Genomic DNA, 18,853 nt, shown 5'->3' with positions numbered 1-18,853 from the left:
TCGAAGCCACATCAATTCAGGTTGTAGTGTTGAACTCTTACATCCTTACCCTGGAGAACTCATTCGTATAGATTATGGTAAAAGAGGCATGCAGTATTGTAAGAGGATAGCTGGAGTTTTATCAATGTCTATCATCGTGTCAGGATATCTCTGTTCTGCTTGTGACATCCAACAGCTTGATGAGAGGTGATGCCAGGTTATTATCACTTTGGTACACGTTGCATACTGAATAGAGCCTGAGCCGAGCCAGTTGATATCAACCATCATACAAATTCAATAAGTCTTTCCAAGAGACATACTGGATGAAAAGTATGGACGTTTGCCTGGCGTTAAAATTGTGAAAGAAGTGTCGAATCGGCACCAGCGAGCTTCCTTTAAGTATATCAGTTGCTGCAATGAAGCATGCGGCCTTGGGGTATCCGTTTTCGTCGTGAGCGTCCCTTTTTCGTCCGTTTTGTATAGCTTTAACGGAAGACTTAGAGAATATGAGGAGTCTTAGAAGAGGCTAGAAGAGGGAAGCTTGAGATGTTGAAGTGCAACGTTGAAGTTACGGCGTGGCAAAAGGGAGAAGTTGAGATTGTGGATGAAGAAGAGAAGGAGGCGCTGAAATTGTTGTATGAAGGCCAGGAGAGAGAGAAAGGAAGAGACCAAATCGACAACTACGAGTAAAAGAGAAGTGAGAAGGAGTTTTGTGGTAGGGAGAGGCAGAGGTGTTGTGATGCCGTTCAGATGATAGAGGTGGAGCTGAAAGGGGGCTAACTTGTGATCCTCCGTGTAAGTCGGCAAATTCGAAGAGACGGAAGCCAAGTCATAGTGATTCACCCTCCTTGCAGTCTTTGTCTATAAAAGGCTGCTCTTCCTCCTTCGATCCTTGTCTTCATCTCTTCCTTCTTCATCACATCCTTCAGTTCTCTTTCTTCCCTTCCCTCAAGTTATATCGATATAATCTCTCATCTTATTCTATCCTGCAGTTCACTCAAACCTCATCAACATGTCAGACAGGAGCTCAAGTGACTCCGATGTGGAGCTTATTGACCTCACAGAAGATGATAATTCTCATCCAGACATTGATGGGCATTTCAATGATGCCCCTGACCAAGAGGAGATCTACCTTGGGCTAGATATTCATGGGGAGTCTATATCACATATCATATATCGGCCTGGTGGCCCTATGGACGTCGACAATGAAGAGGAAAGCAGTGACGAAGACCGACATACTCCTGAAGTCGAAGGAAGCCTTTTCTTTGGCGATGACGACGATGAAATCAGCAATAGCGATGGCGATGACAGTGGACACAGAGGACCTCCATCCCCACCATCATCCGATGACCCGGGTAGCGAATTTGACGGGCCCGAAGATACCGACGGGTCAGAAGGTACCGACAATCATCATAACGACGAGGAGGAGGAGGATGACGACGATGATCAGAGCCAGACAGCTCAACACAACTCAGGGCCTTCTAACGGAGGAAGTCCTAGTGGCGATGATTCTGGTGATGACAATTCTGACGATGACGAAGATTCGGACGACGAAGATGCCGACCGTCATCCCATCAATAACGATGATGAAGAAGGCAATGAGGAGCACGGACATAAGAACCCGGATGGCGATTTACCTCAGGTCCTGGAAGAAGAAAGTATTGAATGGCCAGTATGGAATGGCGACTGTGTTGATACATGCCAGCCTCGTTGGGACAGTCTTGCTCGCAGATTCGCAGATTACCGGAACCGATTCCTCCACAAGAGAAACGATTTGAGAGAGTGCAAGAGGGTCAACAGGAACCGGGTCACCGCCCGGAATCGCCAAATCAGGGGCCTTAACGAACTGGTGGACATAATGAAAGAAGCAGTGAGAGAGTTCTATGCAGCCAATGAAGCAAACATTCAGCAGAACGAGAGACTCGTGTCGGAGAACCATGAACTCCGACGTCTTGTGCCCGAAGAAGAATTGGAGGATTTCCCTGACCCTATTCAGCTGAATATTGGGGATATGGAGGCATCTCTGCCCCAGGAGATGCTCGCGAGACTGCCGTCAAATGTCCGAAGGTATTTTCGTAGGTGGCGAGGCGCACCAGGGAAGGCCCGAAAGACAGAACGTGTATGTACTTATCATTATCAAGAGGTCTTTATCTTCCAGAATCGCTAACAATCAATAGTCGTGGCCAAAGGTCTACACCCGTTGGATCAGACATGGTCATCATCGTGACTATGATAACTGGGGAGATATTCACAAGCTCGCTTGCCAGGAAGAGAATATGCCTTCAGTTTTCGGGAAGTCTACGCCACTCAGAACACACCCAGATCTTACACTGTGTGCACCGCCTCCTCAACAAGAAGAGAGTGTTATTACAGGAGAGGGTGAGGGTTGGACTCCTGAGCCATATGACCGACGCGAACGCGCACAAAGCCAAGAAGATACCGGCCCGTTCAACTTCGACATCCTTCCAACCAAAGATCGACAGAAGATAATCACCAAAATTCTTCGGTATGCTCTTATTTTTGATGGGAATATCATTCACGCCATCTCTCGTTTGGATCCATTCTTCGAGCCAGCCTCCCCCAACCGGAACTGCAATGGTAAAATATCGCTAATGCATCGCTTCCACATTGGGCGGCAGAGAGTTTCTCTCACATTCGGAACAATTCATCCTCAGAAACTCCTTGCACCTCTTCTGGTATGCAAGGAATGGAACATGATAGGCGGGAGCCTGTTCTATGGAGCAAACACATTCGCATTCTCTTCTATCGGCGAGTAGGGTCGCTTTGCGAACAGAATCGGAAACAAACTCCAGCATTTGCAGCACATCGAGCTGTTGTGGATGGGCTCACAGAAGCTCACGTACATGATTGACCAAAAGGGCAAGTACGTATCTCGTCGAACTCATGATCTCGCCTATCTGCCCGAGGCCTGTCGACTGAAGACGGTTGCTATTCATCTGCCCGAGTCCTCCAGGGAGTATATGCGACGTAAGCATGAGCCGCCTCAGATCGTTCAGTTCTTGGCACAAAAGACGAGAAGTCAGCCTAACTTCCGCCGCTTCCGTGCGTTGCGTACGTTACAGGGTGTTGATTATCTATACTGCCTTCGTGGAATTCGGGAAATGGCCTTCTTCGACTACGACGAATCGCGACGACAGCCCCCGAAAATGCCAGTTCGCGACTGGACCTTTGTCCGTGACATCAACGAGTCTGTACGCAGGGAGAAGTCTGCAAATGACGAACACTTCTCCCAGCTTCGGTACCTAGCTCCATTGTTGACCCAGCCTTCCGTCGAACTCGCTAGGCAACTTGAGGACATCGTCAACCCGCCTCAGCGATTAGGTCTCATGTCACCACCTCCTGATATGTATCCCCAGCTGCAGGCCGCTTTGGATCAGGCTGATACTTCTGAGGATGAATCTGATGGGGATCCCAGCGACGGAGATTCTGATGAAGAGATGGGGGGCGACACTGACGATGATAGCAGTGACAGTGATGACGATGATGGCGGCGGCACAGATGCGCACTCCAATTGCCAGCATCTTGCTGCGGATGATCACGGTCGTGAGCGAGATGAGAGCCCGGCCGATCTCGATGAGCTGGCAGCAGGACTGTCCGATATATTATCTGATGTTCAATCTGATTCTAACTCTGAACAAGAGAAGAAGGAAGAGGCATGGTCAGTTAATGGGCAGACGATCGACTTAATAAGCGACGATGAGGACGGTGATGGACCCCAGTATGGAAGAGACCGGTCCACCTCTCTCTTCGTTCGAAGCCCCCCACGGGCAAATCGACCTGTGTTCACCACCAAGGTCGAAACACCATCTCCTCCAAGGGCAACCCCTCCAGCTCTCGCTGACCAGGCTGAAATAACGCCGGCGAGGGAGAACCGCGCTGATAGTAGCTTGTTTGTGAGCCCTACCCCCTATGAGGATCTGAACCCTCAAGCAGGAGATCGCTCATCGCCAATTGACCTCACTGAAGGTATGGGGGTGTCATTCTCTTCTCCTACCCCATCCTCACACTCAGGCTCGAGCTCGAGCTCGAGCTCAAGCAGCTGTTCTTCAGGGATCAAGCGAGAATGGGGTTTGATCAGCGTGGATGACGATGATGAGAATGACGGTGACGATGAGGATGAAGGCTTCCAATTCTTAGGAAGTTTTCCCAAGCGGCCACGCCGTCCTGACGGTGGTGATGATGACGACGGTGCTGAAATGATGGACCTGGAGGAGGGGCCTCGGGAGGAGCGTCAGGAGGAGCTTCAGGAGGAGTTTGTTATGGCTTAGATTTTGCTATTTGCGGGCTAAAGGAAGCGAAAAATCTCGGGAATCATTTGCTTTTGAAATGGGAGAGGTCAACGGGACCGGAAAAAACGTTACCTTGATATGCTTTGGCAGCGGAGTTGAGTTCAAGGTCCGGCGAGAGGAGGAGACATATTCGGGAATCGAGACACAAGATAGGTACTCAGATTGACACTATGCGTATCTCATGCTGAGCGGATAGTTTTCCCTCACAGATAATTGCTAATAAATACCCCAAAATTGCCCCAGAACATGACTTGCAATGTCTATATAACCATGGGCGACCAATTTCTACGGGGTAAGGATGCGAATATCACAACTTGAATTGATGCATGTCGTCCGCAACTTATCTAATCGCTGCATGGTGCAGGCTGGTATCTCTTTTTAGTGTTCTTTTAATCCCATGCTCATTTGATGACTTAGTTCTTGAGCTCAGCAGTGGCAGGGTAGTGCCAACTGCGGAAGGTATCCATAACAGTTGTGAACACGACCAGGAGGATACCACCGCCGGGACCCAAACGGAGAACCTGAATGCTTGTCAGTTGACCACACTTCCACTTCCAAAATGACTACTCACCTTGGGCAAGAAACCCTTGTAGAGAGCACCGAAACCCTCCTCCTTGAAAACAGTTCCTACGGCAGGGAAGGCCCAGTTGTACTTGGGAACCTGGCCAGCGACCTTGGGGGTGTTCTGAATTCGACTCTTGACAACGTCCAGGGGAGTGTTGAGAACAGTTCCGATGGTACCACCAATGGCACCAGAGATGAGATCGTTGGTGATCTGAGCCCTCTTGGTCTCAGCCTTGGGGAGAAGTTGTCGGACCTGGAAAATGCAGCCGAAGTACCCAGCGTTCCAGAGGATGTGACGCCACATAGTACTCTCAAGACCCTGGTAAAGAGTGAGAGGACCCTCGTTCTTGACAGTCTTGACGACACAATCGACCATGCCGTTGTACTTTCCAGCGGAAGCCTTGTCCTGGAGACGAATCTTGACGAGCTCGAAGGGAACGACGACGAAAGCTTCAGTAGCACCAGCAGAGGCACCGGTGAGGATGGAGAGCTGCTGGTTCATCTTATCGACGCCAAACATCTTTCGGTAAACCTTGCCCCATTCATCGTTGGCAGCAAACTTGGTAGCACGCTTGGGAGCCTCCATGAGGATAGGAGCGGAAATACCGCGGTAGAGTCGTGAGAAACTGGCGCATGTCGTTAGTTGTGGGCGCAATAGAATCGCGAGCGCAGATACCGTACCCCTCCTGCTTGATGATCTTGCGGAAACAGTCAAGCATGCCATTGTACTCAGCGGTAGCACCGGAACCAGTTTGCAATTGGCTAGTCATCAAGTCAGCAACTAGGCTATTATTTCGAGATGCGCACGCATGGTTTGTCATACACTCGAGTCTTGACAACATCAAGAGGGTACCTAGGACTGGGTTAGCTAAAATGTCTCGAGCACGCGACAATTGCTGTCATACATCACCAGAATCTACAGCCCGCACAAAATTAGCAATGGCCCTCAAACAAGCCGAACTGGCGCGAGCGTACCTCCGAGACGCCAGCAATGGCGCCTAAAATATGAAACGTTAGCCATTGGACCTTGAAAATGGTAGAGTTGAATGAGTCGAACTGGCGTACCTGCGGCGAACTGGTAGACGAAGGGGAGGGGCTTGTCGTTAGGGTTGGACATTGTGACGACTGTACAGGCGACCGAACAAAAATGAGGGAGGACCAGAAGAACAAAAAAAGAGGTTGAGCGAAGAGTTGTCGCAAGTTGACGAGAAAGAGAGAAAGCTAAGCTGAGGTAGTCAACGGAAGGGAAGATGGCGACCTCCGAGCGAAGACCGGGCCGGGGAGTGGAGGGAATTTCTTTGGTGGTGCGTCTTTGTCGGGCGGGTATGGATCTTATCGCGCTATGGTTAATAAGTGATAAGATCACTGTGACAGACGGCGAGAATAGGTCGATGCCGAATGGACGGAACCTTTTGCTCTAAACAAGCGCCTTGTATCCGTGGGATTGTGGAGATTATAGCAAGCGACAGCGAGATGAGACCCGGGGGAGGGGTCCATGGATGCTCGGTGAGACGGCAAGCAACCGATCCATGAGGCCCTAACGTCTCCGATTCTTCTCCGACGATGCGATGCTCTTTTTGTGATGGCTGTTTTAGGCAAGTTTGTGGTATATTCTTGGCAGTTTATACTAGGAATGTATAATGTCTTACGAACAGTTTCAAGCATACTAATATCTACACATAATCCCAAACTATTATGAGTTTCCTACCTACGTTACGAATGTACAGAGTAGTCAAACTAATTATTGATAATAACATATACCCGGACGTCCGATGTCTGCCGCTAGCCCTGAAGCTCTTGGGAGCACGTACCCGACTATTTACCTTTGAGCCACTTGTACGGAGTACCTGAGCATGAAGGGGTTTGACATCGGCAACGGTATTGGAGACCCCTTGTCCTAAATACAGACTACATGATAGGCTCTGCTGTAACAAGAGTCCTCAATAACGCAGACATAGCTCCACGGGAGCCAGGGTCTTAATTGCTGAAGCTTCATACATTTGCTGGAGAACTCTCGACAGAACCTTCAGACAAGGTTAGTGAAGCTTCTTCATAAAGAGCGGTGCTTATGATGTGGGTAAAAGTCAGGCGTGGCCTTATGAGTGACTACGTACATATGTCAATCATATCACCATAATATACAAGATGATGGGTCTAAATCCAATAAGGAAAGTATTCGGAGACGTTGACAGCACAAAATATGTGAAGTCTCGCGGAGGCTTGCCAATCATAGGTACCTCGCAGATACAGTGGGAACATATACTTCAGAGACCCAACTTGAGATACTTCAAACCAGACCTGAATGCCATCAAGCGACTCTAGGAGAATAATCGAATACAAATGGTTCAGAGCCCTCCCCCCGCGATGTCGATCCCCGTGCACGGGCGACCGTCTCCATCCCGTCGGCCGAGTGGACCGCCAACTTGGCCCGTAATGAATAGACAGGAACTTGCCTTGATCTTGAGTGATGAGAAGATCTGGGACAAATCATTATAAACCCGATTGGCTGACCTGGAGAAACAGAGGCTTACATTAACCTGAGGATACCTTGGAAAACGCAACAAACAGATGCTCTGCAGTCCTCAAAGGGTAAGAACATTGCAAGTTACTAAAATCCTGTAGTGTTGCTTGTGTTTACCTATGCTACTATTCCTTACTCCAAGTCCTTCTCACTTCCAACAGGGAGAAAGTGTTCATCCACGTTCACGAGTAAGCCAAAAGGTTCACGAATCCGGTCTTGTCAACAGTATATCCTCCGAGCAATGTAAGAGCATTCCACAGGATTCGAATCTTTTTTCATGATGCCTTGACAACGATACAGGAATCAGATACTTGCCCGAATCCAGCCGTCCACAATTCTTGAAAGCGACAAATGAGAAACTCCAGTTCGAAGCATGTGGTGAAGCGCACGACCAAGTTTCAGAGCTTTAGAGCTGCACACCTTGGAAAAGAGATCCGTTATTGGTTCAGCCTCAATCCGCAATTCACGGAGGGGAGTTTCTGGATGGCGGGGTAGGTTCTCCATCGATACAACGGTGACAGAAAAGAGGGAATGCGTTTGTGATTTTTATAACAAGATATTATCACACAATGCTGTAATAACAGTACAAGATGTGGTAAATATGTAAGATGTAACACTCTCACATCCATTATAGGATCATCTTCTGATTGTCAATGGATGGTTAGAACTTATAGGAATCAAATACCAGGCTTTCACGATTGCAGGGTCTCTTTTGACGCCCTGTCTTCCCTAGCTGCTAGCCAGGGTTGCGATTGGGGCACGTTTTTGGGGCACCATGCTGAATGCACTTGCTGACGCGCACAATTGGCTGGCCCCTCGGTATCGAATCTCGAGGTCACTCACTAATGACATCGCCTCTTCACCATCCCGATCTGACAAATCCCGTTCCTTTCGTCTTCTGATTAAACAAAGGTGTTCCTGCATATATTACACTACAGAAGACACATCTCAACAAAGGTTCCCCTCCATCCGAAGACCCAAGACGACGAGCGCCCCTTAACGCTCTCCCTACTGATCGACCGAACACACGCTGGGTGGCAACATATCCCGATCACAAGCAACCGTCGCAATCTTTGCGCCAGCAACCTCAACTTCTGCGCAACTTCACCTGAGCTTGCCACCGTCTCAAGCTCTCCTGCGCTTCAAATTGCACCTTTAAACAGGCCGTGACCCAACGAGCGTCACAGCGAGGTGCCTTTCGCGCCCAGGAGAGTTCTCTTGCCCCCTGCCCATGAGTCACTTATTGTGGAAATCCTACTGGGAAAACGATGTCGACCGGTTTCGGCGTCTGCTGGCCCCAACCAGCTACAACGCCCAGTCGCTATCGAAGAGCCCTGCGATAGGAGGAACTGGTGCACTCTTCGGTGGAAGCCCTGGTCTTCTAGGGACTTCCCCACGACCGGCGAATAAGCAACGACGAGTTTCCGGCCATCCGCAGACACCTGGAAGATCGAAGGACGGCAATACAAATCTTGGACGAGCCGAAGTCAACAGCCGCGACCATGCTGGATTGACAGTTCTACTTCGCGCTGCCTCATCGACCGACCCGAACGCCCACCAGTTTGTCCAGGCTCTTATCGAACACCCTGCCATAGATCTTTACGTACAAGACCCCGAGAGTGGCTGGAATGCCCTCCATCGATCCTTATACGCTGGAAATGTTTCGATTGCGCGACTGTTGTTGGAAAAGGAACGAGTGGATTTGACAAGCCATAATCTCAATGCTGTTAATAAAGTCGGGCTCCTGATCAAGACGAAAGACCACGAGGGGAACAGTCCTTTTGACGTCTACAACTCAACAATCGCTGCAAGATCTCTGAAGAGCATGGAAAATGGGAGCAATTCTGATAGTGACGCTGATAGTGTCGATAGCGGTGGTGACGGTTTACATCAGTAGGTGGTTTGGAAAACAGACGGAACTTGGCTGATTCTTGCTACAGTATGGTAAAAACGTCGCACGGATTGCGGACCTCGATTGATGGTGATGAACTCTTTGTTTTTGGCAGCAACAAGAACGTTTCTCTTGGAGTTGGCGATGAGGACGATCGCCAGTATCCTGATCGGATCCATCTGTCCAGGCCCGAACTTCTCGTGCATCGATTATACCACTCACACTTGGACGAGCAGGACGAGGAAGCCCCTTCTTCGTTGAAACTGGATGAGATTCCGACCCTGGTTCGAAATCGGCCGCTCGTTATTCAAGACGTCTCTATGTCCAAACTGCATAGTGCTATCCTGACAACCGATCCGGTCTCAAACCTGTACGTTTGTGGTGTTGGCCGTGGAGGCCGGCTTGGATTAGGCGACGAGAATACACAATTCAGATTCGTTCCTGTTGAAGGCCCATTCATAGACAAAAAGATTCACCAAGTGGCACTCGGGCAGAATCATACCATGGCCGTTGTCGATAATGGAGAACTCTGGACCTGGGGCTTGAATTCTGCCTCACAGCTGGGATATGCTCTGCCTCCACCGATGAAGGCAGACGAAGAACCCATGAGCCTTACTCCTCGCCAGGTCTTTGGATCTCTCAAAAAAGAAGTTGTCCTTGGGGTTGCTGCGTCTGCAAACCATTCTGTTGCCCATACAGGAAACTCGCTATTTACCTGGGGCCGTAATGTCGGACAACTGGCTCTAATGGACGCAGATTCCAGGTCACTTGATATTCAGCATACCCCCAGAAAAGTCGCTGCTTCTCTTCTCGCCGCCCCAATCGAAATGGTATCAGCGATTGACAAAGCCACTATTTGTCTGCTTTCCAACCATACCGTCTGGGTCTTCAGTCACTATGGTTATAATTTGGTCAAATTCCCATTCCCCGATGTCTTCGCGAACAACCTCTCCATGACACGATATGAATCAGGCGGTCGAAGGGAGATTGACCATATCACTGCGGGTGGCGAGACAATAGCTGCCGTGACTGCCCGCGGTGATCTCTTCACATTTCATTTGAACGACAAGGGGGACCCAAGCCAGTCTGCTGCGTCAACTACGAATCCAGTCAAGATCAAGAATGCCCTTACACAGCCACAATGTGTCTGGGACTCTCGCAAAGACGGGGTCGCATCTGTTGGAGTTGGGGAACATGGCTCAGTCATCATCTGCACAGAATCAGGGGCTGTATGGAATCGTGTAAAGCGTACAAAAGGCAAACTAACTGGGTTTTCTGGATCAAGCGGCACGAAGCGCAAAGACTTCAAATTCCAGCGAGTACCATATATCACCAACTGTGTTGCTGTCCGGAGCTCCATTTTTGGCGCCTTTGCGGCCATCAGAAAGGATAGCAAAGTTATGGCGGAGGAGATTGAGATTGGAGAGCAATCTCTTCGCGACGATATTGGTTCTCTACTCTGTCTAAATGATTTCGAGGCCCCGCAGCTTCACTCCGAAGTCAAAGGCACTCGAAAAACATGGGAAGCTGCCATTATTAGAGAGAAACGAGACCCTGTTACCTACGAAATTCTTCGGTCAGCCGATATCGAAACAGACTTGGGTCGCTGGCTGGAAATCAACTCTTTCCAGTATAATGACATGAACATGGCAATATGTTCCTCCTCTTTGCCTGATATCAAAATCCCCGTCCACAGTTGGGCTCTTGCTGGCAGAAGCCCGGTGTTGCGGCATGCACTATCAGAGTTACGCGAGCGAGGATCAGTATTCAGCACAGACTCTTTCGGCCTCGAGGTTGTGGATGACAAGGCCCTGTTGACGTTGTTTGAAGTCGACATTTACACTGTACTGAATGTTGTTGTCCATGCCTACCAGGACAGATTTGTTCCAGTATGGAAGTACACGCGCGAAGCACCTCCACTTGCGTTCCGTTTCCGGCAAGTAAGGACAGAGCTTATGAAAGTTGCAACAAATCTTGCTCTTCCAAAACTGGAGGCGGCAGTTCGCCTACAGACCGGCGTGGAAGAGTCCTTAGACGGCGATTTCAAGCAAGCAATCCTTGATCCTTCTTTCTTCGATGACGGCGACATCATCATTGAGTTGGATGGAGAGGATATCATGGTACACAGCCAACTATTGTGTCAAAGGTGCCCTTTCTTTGAGGCTTTGTTCAATGGGCGGTCTCAAGGCCAGTGGCTGGCTGGGCGCCGTGATGGCATGGACGCTGCGGAAAAGATCAGGGTGGACCTCAGTCACATCGACTCTGAAACATTCAAATACGTCATGTCCTTCATCTATGCAGATATCGGACGGGAGCTCTTTGATACTGTCTCGGTGTCTAATTTGGATGAGCTGTCAGAGCTTGTGCTTGACGTGATGAGTGCTGCAAATGAGCTGATGCTCGATAGATTGTCTCAAGTGTGTCAAGGTCTCATTGGCAAGTTTGTGACAACGAGGAATATATCGAACTTGCTCAACGAGATAAGTCCTTGCTCCATTACAGAGTTCAAAGATACTGGTCTTGAATACATCTGCCTTCAACTGGAATCCATGCTTGAGAACCACCTTCTTGACGACTTGGATGAAGACCTTTTGCTTGAACTTGATGAAGTGGTCCGAGACAATCAACTTGCCCGGTTCCCATTTGTACGGAGCGGAAGGGCAGAGCTACTACTCCATGAGAGTCATCCCGAGCTGGCTGCTGATATCGACGAGGAGCGTCAGGCCAGGATCAAAGAGATGGCCTACAAGGCATCTCAGCGGGATGACGAGAAGAAATTGTCATCATCCTTCAAGGCTCGAATGGGAAGTCTAGATGAAGGCAGTCCGCTCCAAACTCCAGAGTCAACTCGACGCAAGTCCAGAGGCGGGCGGAATGAGCCTTTCAGTCCCAGTCTTCGGCCTAAGCAGTCGCAAGCAGATATGATCTTTGATATGGAGGATGAAGACGGGTCTTTATCTGCTAAACCACGATCGCCCATGAATGAAGCCGTAAATCTTCGTTCGCCTCCAGAGATGGACGAGATGCCGCAGCTTCCCAAAGCGTGGCGGGAATCAAAGGGCAAGGAACTTGCAGGCTCTGCGCTCAGCCCAGTTCCTCATGCATTTTCCATGTCCCCCGAGTCTCAACCATTCGAACTGGGCAGTTTGAAGACACCGGGCGGTGGAATGTCAAAGCCCGGTGCTCCTTGGTCAGCGTCCAAATTAGCCACTTCGAAGTTGGATCTGAAAGATATCATGTCTGAGGCGTCTACGTCTGCTTTAACTGCCGGGCTCCAAGCGCAGAGAAAGCAAGATGCTGCAGCAAACAAGCCACAGACCAAAGTATCACAAAAAGAACGGAAGAGGCAGCTTCAGGCCATGGCAGCAGCAGAAGCAGCAGCGAAGGACGAGTCGACGAACCATGTACCTTGGGAGAGTGTTCCAGAAGGAGGGCGACCAGCGCCTTGGAAGGCAGCAAGTCCGGCACCTAAGACGTCGCTGAAAGAGGCCATGTCCGCGGAATCCAACATGCCAAAGGGGGTATCTGCTAACGCAAAACCTCTCGTCGCTTCAGAGACGAGAGCAAGGACGGCGACACGGCGTACTGCGTCACCCGACACAAGGTTCCCGGGTCAAGGTCGAACCAACAGCTCCCCCGCAATTGTCGCAGGACCCTCGACAGAGCAGCAGCCTAAGAAGCCGCTGGTACCACATTCCAAGTCGTACATTACACCGGCACCAAAAGCGGAGCCCACGCTCGGATTCAGTATGGCTGATATTATTGGCCAGCAGAAGCGCGAGCAGGAGGCCGTCAAGGAAGCGGTTGCGAAGCGTTCACTACAAGAGATTCAACAAGAGCAAGCGTTCCAAGAGTGGTGGGACCAAGAGAGCAGAAGGACACAAGAGGAGGAGGCCAGGCGAAAGCAGAAAGAAGGCCGAGAAAAGGACAAGGACAGCAAGGGAACTAAAAGGGGCGGTCGGCGAGGACGGGGTGGTAAGGCCAAAGGCACCGGTGAAGCGGCTACAAATAGCGGGCAAAGCGGCGCAAACGGAAGTAGAGGCGGAGGCACTGCCGGCTCAAGCAACACAAACACTCGGGGATCGGGAGGCGGACGAGGTGGAGGTGGAGTCGGGGGTGGCCGTGGCAAGGGAGGAAAGGGACGTGGCAATCAGTCCCAGGCTGCATGATGAATACGGCAGTGTGAGTGTTGACCTCGAGGAGCATAGGACTCAAAGGGACATTAGGCATACGGTATATGGTATAGAGTGCATGATCGGTGGGCTTGTTTCGTTGTACTTATTGACTTGATCTTCTTGGCTGTAATTGCTAAGAACAACGTACATATGAGCCTCTCCAGCTTTGAATAGAAGAATTGTAGAGATATTGATGAACTGTGAAACATGTTAGTTGGATGATGTGATTCAGCAAGGTACATGTCGATAACCTTGAGAAGCAACTCGATCAATTGGGACCTTTTTGTTCTTCTTTCTTTTTACTGTATTACGTGAAGAGTTTAGCTCAATTTGTGAGTGTAACGCATAATATGCTATGTAACTCCATCAAGGTGAGTCTCCAATTCGCCATGGGTGACTCTCAAGGTTGCCGTGAGAGTGCCATGCTGCCATGATCGTCTCTCCACCCACAATGAGAGAGAACAGTCTCTAGAGTTTTTATCGAGCTCGGGCGGAGATGTGGAGATCGTCTGATGAAAGGCGTGAAACGTTCCGGATCTACAAAGCTAGACTGCATGGAGAAGGCTGCAGATACATACCAGAGGCAGAGGCAGAAACATTACGATAACGGAGAGTAGCATTGCGGCCAAGCAGGCAACGCCTCTCAAGCTTGAAGATAAGCCCTCCAGCTTATCTCGTTCGTGGAAAAGAGTTGGGGAGAGGAGGGGAATGTCATGAGTCAACATCCCATCTATGACTGGTGCTTAGATGTGACAACCACCATGAGCCAACCAGAAGAGACGAACGGGGTTATGAAGGATGTTTCTGCCTGGTTCATGGCAGAAGTTCTTGAATAATAGTGAATAGACAGGGTCAATGCATTGCATACCTATGTTGTTCCATTGCAGGCCCTTGAGTAGCGTGATAGCTGTGGTGTAGTGTAGGACTTATGATGGAAACTCTGGGGTTGGAGTAGGTACCCAGCCAGCCAGGCCGGGCAAATGAATGGAGGTGGGTTTCCACCGGGGGATGGATCATGGAGGCGCTTAAAGCCCCCGGGATTATCGAGAGCATCCACTGAAATGCACTGACCGAGATCCCCTGTTGGGTACGATCCGAGCCCCCCCATTCAGTGGAGGGCTGTTTGAGGTGCCGGTGTTTTGATTGAGGTCCATGCATGGGCCGATGCATTGATATGAATATGGATGGATCGTTATCTTGTAGGTCACAAGACATGAGCGAGATAGATTAGATTGGAAAACTCGCTCATGTTGTTTGTTGGATATGGACGAGTTGCGGTAAATCTAACATTTATTATTCTCATCTTGTGTTGATCAAATAACTTGATAGCTGACTCGATTCAGGCGCAAGACGTGCCCATGAACCCTGTGACTGTGACGTGAGGCTCTAGCCGATGACGACAGCCCATTATTATCCAATCCAGTCCCTGTCGCCCATCCCATCACGAGGTCGTTGGTGGTGACCTCTTCCGTCTCTCTGTCTAGTAGGTACCTAACGTTATTCTCTTTTCCCTTCTCATCCCGTCACCGTTGGGATTTCATTTCGGCTTTGACAAAACACAACCAAACTTGCTTCTATTTCAGAGTTGGGCCTGCTGCAGCAACCCGCGACCTATCGTCTTGTTTTTATCTCTATTCGTGGACACAAACAAGTACTTTACCTTGCCTTGCCTTACACAAGCAAATCGCGGTACCTGTACCATCTCTGCACTCCTGTTAGTGCGACCGGATTGGTCTGTCCTGTACAGTGTTAGACCCTCTTCTCTCACACCTCCCTTCAGACCTATTACAACGACAACGACCCTGGACGGAGTTGTGTTTGTCTGCCTGCATAGCTCTGTATCTGTATCTGCATCTGCATCTGCATCTCACCGACCGACAGCAAGGAGATACCTGGACTTGGACTTGGACTTGGACTTGGACCTGGATCTAGACCTGGACCCAAGCTTTCTGCCTTTTGTTTTTCTTTCTTCTTTTTTACACTTTTGCCTACACTTCTACCTCCGCACTCCCCCCGACCCAAGCACCGCCGAATACCGATCCATCTTAACTCCTCCGTTCTCCATTCCCCTTATGGACCTGGACTGCCTGCCTCAAACGATATGAACCATGGATGAGCAGGTCTCGTGGCCGATCAAGATCCCTATACGTTCGTGATCATTTCATCCATCGACCAACAATTACGACCGTAGCCTCTTCTTTGCGCAAACGACACGATACGATATACGATAACCGATAACAATGCATCAACAACCCCGTGGCCCAGCCCGGGTGTCATCCCCAGGTGCAACGCACCATCCAACCATTCCATCTCGATCCAACAGCACCAGAGAAGCTGCATTGGGGTCCCGGCCTCGAGCCGGTTCTAATGTTGCTGGTAGAGACACACCCAGCTCACCAACTATTGGAGATGTGCCGACACCGGCACCTCCAGCCGACTCGATCAAGAAGCTCGATCAAATAGTCCAGGTATGAATGGCCGGGATACATGAATACACTAGCCAAGGTCTGTCGCTAACAATTTCTCCCCCCGCAGAACTTCTATGCAAAGGCAGCCGTACTCGTCCTCGACTCTCGCATCAAATCCAAGCCTGCGCGCGGGGCCAACGGTGGACGGAAACCCAACAAATGGGTAGGTTTGCAGCCTGTTTGCACACTCAGTCGCTAATCTTGGGGTAGTTCCAAATCGAGACGGATGAGATTGATGACTTTCGAGATGAGCTCAAGATCTGGAAGACTTGCGGTAGCTTCGATAACCCCCCTCCTCCAATGGTCATCGAGGTCTATCTGGATACCTCTCGACTAAAAGACAGCCAGAGTCTAGTCATCGTTGATGAGGCTGGCAAGAGATGGGATGTGATGGAACAGCTGAACTCGTCTGGTTCCTCTACCGACAGCTCGTCAGGTGCATCCCGGAGAAACAGCGAGGTTATCATTGAGAGGTGGCGAGTCGAGCTTAAGTACTCAGGCGTAATACCCACGGACTTTGGCCCGATCCTACCCACCATCTACAAGAAGGCAATTGTCTTTTTCCGGTCTCTTTTCATCACGACTCGCCTTCTTCCAGCATGGAAGTTTGCCAGCCAGGGTCCCGCCAAGAACTCACACCCGGCGCTTATCCCACGATGCCGAGTACGTTTATCTCAGTCTGATCGCTCACGTAATGATCAGCTGCGTCTTCCCATCGATGGCAGACCAGACCCCGTGACGGAGTACATGTTTGGCGATTTAGAGGTGCCCGTTGGACGACTAAGCACTACTGTCACCTATCGCAATGATTGCAACTTCCGCGTGGATGATTCTGAGGCTCTACTGAGTTCTCGTTTCATGGGAGTGGACGAGAACTTTTTCCGACCCTCCATTCCACCGCTGAATGAGCAGTCAAGAGCCCAGATGACGGAGGCAGGGTCACTGCGTGACAACCGCTCCCGCCCGAACTTGAGTGATATGCAGCAGGCATATGGAAGTCTTTCAACATTTCACACTAATGTCCCAATGGGGACCAGCCCGATCTCGGCTCTGAGATCGGTGCGACCACCAGGCTCCGACACAAGCTCACCCCCAGAGTCTCTACCAGCACAGAATGGTGTGGGTGGTCCAAGCTCTTTGCCAGTACGTCAGGGTGCAACACGACCCCCTTTGCGAACGACCGAGGGCTCAAGCCGACGTCCTTCAGTATCTTTTCAGCCTTTCAAGGCGGGCTCGCTCTCGGGCTCGCCTGTCCCAAGGCAGATTGATCCTGAGCCGGCCTCCCCCCAAACGTTGACTCGTCCAGGTATTCCTTCCCTTAAGCAAGCAGGAAACCGAACATCTCTTACTGCCGGTATGCCAGCTTCCCTACGCGGGGGTCCTCCTCCCTCGGCATCTACAGACCCTGCTGTAGCCAGCTCCCCGCGACCAGCATCGACTAGTCGCTATAGCAGCAGTTTCACGCATCGCCGTGGCCGTCTATCCTTTGGCGGAGCCAGCAGGGCTGGTGATGACGAGCAGGGTAGCAGTGGCAGGCAGAGTTTGGCCTCATCGGTGGCACAGCCAGGATCTGACCTCCTGGACGAGATTGCAGGAACCAGCTCAGACTCGCTCCAGAACGACCATAAACATCTCTCAGACTTTATCAGCGCACTGGACAGTAAAAAGACCCTGAAGAGCTTTGGTCCCTCAAAGAAAGGTGAATCAGCAACTAACAAGACTGTGGCGCAACTATCGCGCTTCCATCAAATGAGGGACTCTAATAACGCGCTCACGGATTCGATGACATCGTCTGTACAAATGCAGAGGTCATCGAGCTCATCCAGTCGACAATTGACGAGTGTGCCTGGGATGACTGCACCAGCTTCTGTGTCTGCTTCGTCGTCTCCTGGAAAGCCACTGTCCCCTCATACACCCCACACGCCAGCAATCCCGTCAAGACTGAGCGAGAACTCGATAATTGACTACACTGGCCAAGGACGAATTACTTCGCGCCAGGGGCGAACATCTGATAATAATCCTGCACCGGGGACGATCAGAGAGAATACGGTTACACAAGATGGAACGACAGCCATCGACATTCCCTTGTCACCTCGGCTAGCCACGTATGAACGAAGGGCGAGCTCTGTTGCACTCCATAATCGGTCGATGGCGGATGAAGATGAGCCGGACTCTGCTTTTGCGCACCGATCTATCAGCTTAGGTGCTGATGATAGAGAACCACCTACTCTAAGCATCTTGCTGGGTAGGCAGATGCAGCTCGAGGGAGGGTCAACTCAAAGGGGATCGGACGAACTCAAACCAGCTGCTGAGATCGAGACCTCTGACACGCCAGGGCTGATGCAGCGCGGTCTGTCAGAAGAGAACCCTCCTGAGGGACTGATACCGACAGCAGCGTCTAGCTCACCTTTTGGTAGAAGGCGATATATGGGTTTGGCTTCACATAAGCAGACACCGCCGCAGTCATCGCGTGGAAGCTTTACCGGATCTATCACCAGACAGGTCCGGGGCGATGATGACTCGATCAACGAGGAGCCTCTGGTCTTTGACCTGTCAGAAATGGATCCACAGGGTCGGCGAAGTATCGAAGAGGCCCGTAGCGTTGCCCATGGGTCAGCAAATGCTACATCAGATAAGGGAGGGTACGAAAGCCGTGGTGCGTCAAGACGGGGTTGGTGAGCATGACATATCTGAATATGGATTTTGGGCACAAATTACCTTACATACAACATCTACTAACAGCAAAGCGAAAGCAACGACACACCAGCTTCATTAGAGCCATGATTTATGTTTCAAGGCAGTGGAGTTGTAGGCAGGATGGCGCATTGGATGCGAAATACAGTAGATTGCCAGGTTATTTATGTATGTATGTATGGGTGGGTGGATGGATGGGAGCGGCGTATATGGACTTGTATACATTATTCATAGGTTGATACGATTCAAAG

General features: G+C 50.4%; 4 protein-coding genes across 4 annotated transcripts; 3 read left to right on the top strand and 1 right to left on the bottom strand.

Moving 5' to 3' along the window:
- Positions 1-991: 991 nt before the first annotated feature.
- On the top strand, positions 992-4,268 carry FPRO_09500 (uncharacterized protein; the record flags this gene model as incomplete). Its single annotated transcript, XM_031232898.1, has 3 exons — positions 992-2,098; positions 2,157-2,675; positions 2,757-4,268. The coding sequence occupies 3 exons, from the start codon at positions 992-994 to the stop codon at positions 4,266-4,268; spliced, it is 3,138 nt and encodes a 1,045-aa protein (XP_031082789.1).
- A 434-nt stretch (positions 4,269-4,702) lies between these two features.
- FPRO_09499 (putative mitochondrial oxodicarboxylate carrier) lies at positions 4,703-5,970 on the bottom strand (the record flags this gene model as incomplete). The annotated part of the gene is made up of 7 exons (XM_031232897.1): positions 4,703-4,810; positions 4,861-5,479; positions 5,535-5,615; positions 5,677-5,706; positions 5,759-5,769; positions 5,829-5,851; positions 5,919-5,970. 7 exons carry the CDS (start codon positions 5,968-5,970, stop codon positions 4,703-4,705), a joined length of 924 nt encoding a protein of 307 aa, XP_031082788.1.
- A 2,635-nt stretch (positions 5,971-8,605) lies between these two features.
- FPRO_09498 (uncharacterized protein) lies at positions 8,606-13,434 on the top strand (the record flags this gene model as incomplete). The annotated part of the gene is made up of 2 exons (XM_031232896.1): positions 8,606-9,267; positions 9,315-13,434. The coding sequence occupies 2 exons, from the start codon at positions 8,606-8,608 to the stop codon at positions 13,432-13,434; spliced, it is 4,782 nt and encodes a 1,593-aa protein (XP_031082787.1).
- A 2,246-nt stretch (positions 13,435-15,680) lies between these two features.
- Positions 15,681-18,587, top strand: FPRO_09497 (uncharacterized protein; the record flags this gene model as incomplete). Its single annotated transcript, XM_031232895.1, has 3 exons — positions 15,681-15,908; positions 15,976-16,071; positions 16,119-18,587. The coding sequence occupies 3 exons, from the start codon at positions 15,681-15,683 to the stop codon at positions 18,585-18,587; spliced, it is 2,793 nt and encodes a 930-aa protein (XP_031082786.1).
- Positions 18,588-18,853: the final 266 nt, after the last annotated feature.

Source organism: Fusarium proliferatum, assembly GCF_900067095.1.
Source record: "Fusarium proliferatum ET1 genome assembly, contig: FPRO_scaffold006, whole genome shotgun sequence".
Classification (NCBI taxonomy): domain Eukaryota; kingdom Fungi; phylum Ascomycota; class Sordariomycetes; order Hypocreales; family Nectriaceae; genus Fusarium; species Fusarium proliferatum.
The sequence above is the reverse complement of the archived record's forward strand: the minus strand, read 5'-3'. Positions and strand labels throughout refer to the sequence as shown.